This window comes from Galeopterus variegatus, unplaced genomic scaffold (genome assembly GCF_000696425.1).
Source record: "Galeopterus variegatus unplaced genomic scaffold, G_variegatus-3.0.2 Scaffold3237, whole genome shotgun sequence".
Classification (NCBI taxonomy): domain Eukaryota; kingdom Metazoa; phylum Chordata; class Mammalia; order Dermoptera; family Cynocephalidae; genus Galeopterus; species Galeopterus variegatus.
In genome coordinates, this window is record NW_007729348.1 from 138,610 (window position 1) to 142,960 (window position 4,351).

Consider the following 4,351-nt stretch of genomic DNA (forward strand, 5'->3'; position numbering starts at 1 on the left):
AAGTGAAGAGTCACAGTTGTCGCACACCTCATTTTTTTTTTTTTTAAAAAAGATGACCAGTAAGGGGATCTTAACCCTTGACTTGGTGTTGTNCATCCCTATATAGGATCCGAACCCATGGTCTTGGTGTTATCAGCACCGTACTCTACCGAGTGAGCCACGAGCCAGCCTGCACACCTCGTTTTGAGCCCTTCAGAATTACAAACATACCATTATGTGATCTTCCTGGGAGGGAGTAGTTCAAAAAAAGAATTCCCATGCAGCCATTCATTTAAAAAGTATTATAAAACCACATGCATATCTGTTTTCCCAGTGTTGGCCCTGCTAGAAGCTACATCTGCATACGAATCTAGTTTGCATCCAACTTTTAAAAACATACAAAAGGGGTCACCTACAAACACAGTTTTTCCAACTCTTCACAAAGCAAAACGATCCATTATTTGACTTTTCTGTCATTCCATGATCCATGCTTCTGAGACCCTAGGAAGGAAAGGGCGGGGAGGGAAATTAGAGAAAAGAAGCCTTTTCTGTCACAACCAAGTATGTTAAATGGAAGGGGGTGAGGAACGATTCTTAACTTCAAATCCTTCCCTGGCAAGGAATGGTGCCCATGGAGAGTGGAGGGGTCTTGTGGGGGCCCCAGAACTATGCTTAAGACCAATGGCTGGCCGTTTCAGAGAGGCAGACTCCAGCTCAGTACTGTACTCCTATGAGGAAGAACTCTTTAACCACTGGAAAATCCAGAGATGATTGTCTGGTGGTGGTGAGCTCTGTGTCCCCAGAGGAACGCAAGCAGGAGCTGCCAGGACTACGTGTTGCAGCGGGAAGTCAAGACCAGCGCAGCAGTGACGGCTTCACATTCCATGGAACTTCATGGCTTTCTTTTGAAAAATCATCTACCATAAACTGTATTCTCACCCCAGAATAATTTCCATCTTAAAAATATATGTATTTAAAAATTAGAGATATATATTTAAAACATGAAAGATATTATGTATCTATTAAAACAAAAATGTCAAGCATCAGAAAGACAACTTTAAGACCCGATCTGCCAACTCTTCGGTGAATTCCTATCTGATGGTTTCACACTTTCATACTTTTTTCCCCACTTCTAGGACCTCTAACTACTTACATACACACATCCTTCAACCCCAATGCCACTTTCTCAGTGATGTCTTCCTTTCCTCAGTTCTAAGCTGCTTCTCCCACTTCAAACCCACACCCCCTTCTTCCCTTAGCACTGCACTCCTTGTACCATAATGACGTCCCCTTTCGTTCTTTTGTGCAGCCCCTGCAGCCCTCTTGTGGGGCCTTGCACACGGAAGATGTGTAACCATAGTGGCTAAGAGAATATGATTAAAACAAAAATCTTTGTTGCTTTTTTTTTTTTTTGCTTTTTTTTATGATTAAAGCAAAATCTTTCTGCTTTTAAGAAACTCTGTCAGACGGGTTTCTAATTTTTCCTGCTCTATTAAAAACTTGTTGGATGGCCTTGGTGATGGTGCCTGTTGACAACTGCCACTCCTGTTCCTGTAAGAGGACCGTGCATCCCTGCCCTTTGCCTCTGCTGACAGGAATGTCCACCTCCCACTCCATTTACACTGGGTGTGTCCGTGTGACTTGCTTTGGCCCATGGACTATGGGCAGACGTGACATATGTCACATCTAAGCAGAAACTTTAAGTGAGATTGTATGCTCGGCTCAGCCCTTGCCTGTCCCTTCTGCCACAAGAGTGGACACATTCCACACTGGAGCTGCTCCTCTAGTTAGTCTTAAATGAGATGACATGTGGAATGAGCCACAGCCTACCCGTAGCTGTGACATGGGCCATGAGCAAGAGATAAATGTTTGTGGCTGTGAACCAGCAAGGTTTGGGGGTTGTTATGCAGCAAAAACTGGCTAATGAAGTGATTCATTTCCTGAGTTCACAGTCCAGCTGTAGACAGGGGATCAATGCAGCCCCAGCTGTCACCTGTGGGGCTATGTGGACCTAGAATGTTTGGCTAGAGGAGATGCAAAGATTCTCTCTGCCACCCATCCCTCTGGAGATGTGTGGCTAGCAGCACACAATGCTGAGGGCAGGAAGGCAAGACCTGGAGACAGCAGAGCTGCCCCACAAGGAAGAGCCCTGAGAACAGACAAAGGAAGCTCAGCCGCCTTCTCTGCCAGAATGTTTCCACGTAGACACTGTCACAGTGACACCATCTTCTGTCTCTCAGGACCCCTCCAGCCTCAGAAACAGAAAAGCATGTCTTTTCATCCTACAGACACCCGTCACGTTCACAGCTCTTGACTCTGCACGCTAGGAAGCTCAGAGCGAATGTGTGCAGAACATACCAGAGACCCTACCTGCTTTTCTTAACATGTACCCGCTCCCCTTTGCTTTCTCGGTGGTTGTCTCCATTTATGTATTTTACTTCTGTCTTATTACACATCTTATAAGCCACTTCAAATCTCTTGTGACACGGGTGTAGAAATACTGAAAATGACTTAAAACACATACATTACTCCATCACATGTGGTCATCTGGAGCTGGGAAGCGGCGGCTTTTGTATTTACTCAGCTCTAGCACCGTCGCTGTGCCGTGGGCCTGGGCCTCCCCCACCGTGTTGGCCGCATGGCACTGGTACACTCCCTCATCCTCCTTTCTCAGGGGGTTGATCTAGAAATACAACAGGCGAGTCTATGTAGTTATATACAGCCCAGCAAAATGATTTCCTTAAGTAGTTCTTCATGATGAGTCTGAACGCTTAGTCCTTATTCCTTTTTGAAATAAGATAGAACTCGCCCTGTTTCTCTTTTTTCCTTGGCTGCCAAGGAGCAGAGTTAAATTTCCTTCTCAGTGACCCTCCTGGAGGTTACCCTCCCTACTGCGGTTCTCTTTTAATGCTGCTTCTGCATTTCTGCCTTTTATTGTAAGCCATTTGGTCCTTTTGTTGAATGTGACAGGTTATAGATTACATGGAAAATACTACAAATTAAAAGAAAGAAATCTGCTGACCAAGGAATGCCCCACAAAGTGCTCCCCACGGAGGCAGCCTCTACAAAATGCCACCAGAGATAACCTTTCCTCCCTATCTTTTCTTGTAAGAAAGTGAGGGAATGTACTTGATTTGAAAAAGCCACAGACTCAGCTGCACGCCAAGTCTCAGCTGGGTGGAGAAGTCACCAAACTTCCCACCAGAGCTGTGGGTGAACGAGGAAAACATCCTCAGAGAGCATCCTGTGGGTGCTTGCAACCAGATCCACCCCAGCTCTCTTCTCTGCTTTCTCTTGTTGTAACCTCCTCTCTCAGCTGGGAACCACTCCCTAGACCATGGAGAGGGTTACGCACACCATCTTATTTTGAACTCATGCTAACTGTAGGTGAAGGGTGAGTCTACAGGAGACTCACAAGTAAGTCATAGACTGCTAGGGTCACAAGGGTCCTCAGAAGTTATTCAGTTCGGAGCCCTCTTTTTACAACGGTGGAAACTGAGGCTCAGAGAGGTACAGTGACTAGCCTAACATGGGCCCCATCTCCTCATTCCATCACTCTTTTAAACACAGGGCATTCTCTTATCTTAGCAAACATGCTGCAAGTGGCATAAAAGAGTCCTGGAGGAGGACTCAAATGTGCCATCTTCCCTCTTTATCAGCCATTTGGTCTTAGGCAGGTGTATTAGTTTCCTATTGTTGCTGTAAAAAAATACCACAAGCTTAGTGGCTTAAAACAACACAAATTTAAAAACAAAACAAAACAAAACGCAAATTAAAAAAAAAACACACAAATTTGTTATTGACAGTTCTGGAGCTCAGAAGACCAAATGGGGGCTGGCCCGGTGGCACACTGGAGAGTGCGCCACTTGGGAGTGCGGCAGCGCTCCCGCTGAGGGTTCGGATCCCATGTGGAGACCGGTTCCCGCTCACTGGCTGAGCGAGGAGCGGGCGGGGGCAACACCGAGGGTTGCGATCCCGTTACCGGTAAGTAAAAAAGACAAAAAGGAAAAAAAAAAAAAGAAGACCAAATGGGTCTCAATGGGCTAAAATCAAGGTATCAGCGGGGCTGCTTTCCTTTTGAAGGCTCTAGAGGAGAATGTACTTTCTTGCCTCTTCAAGCTTCTAGAGGACACTGGCATGCCTGGCTTGTGGCTCCTTCCTTTATCTGCAAAGCCAGCAATGGTGGGTTGAGTCCTTCTCACACTGCATTACTCTGCCTCTGCCTACTCTGCCTACTCTGCCTCCCTCTTCCACATTTAAAAACCACACCTTTACCCTGGGCCTACCTGGATTATCTAGAATAATCTCCTTATCTTTTTTTTTTTTTTTGTCTTTTTTTTCGTGACCGGCAACGGATCGCAACCCTCAGTGT

At 45.9% G+C, this 4,351-nt stretch overlaps 1 protein-coding gene across 1 annotated transcript in view; it reads right to left on the reverse strand.

Moving 5' to 3' along the window:
• Positions 1 to 266: 266 nt before the first annotated feature.
• Positions 267 to 4,351, reverse strand: part of IGFBPL1 (insulin-like growth factor binding protein-like 1) — a gene marked incomplete at its 5' end in the record, with an annotated part of 17,907 nt that continues 13,822 nt past the window's right edge. The window contains 2 exons of the mRNA XM_008584357.1: positions 267 to 480; positions 2,504 to 2,662. Of these exons, the coding sequence (XP_008582579.1) occupies positions 2,513 to 2,662 (150 nt within the window). The remainder of the gene's footprint in view (positions 481 to 2,503; positions 2,663 to 4,351) is intronic.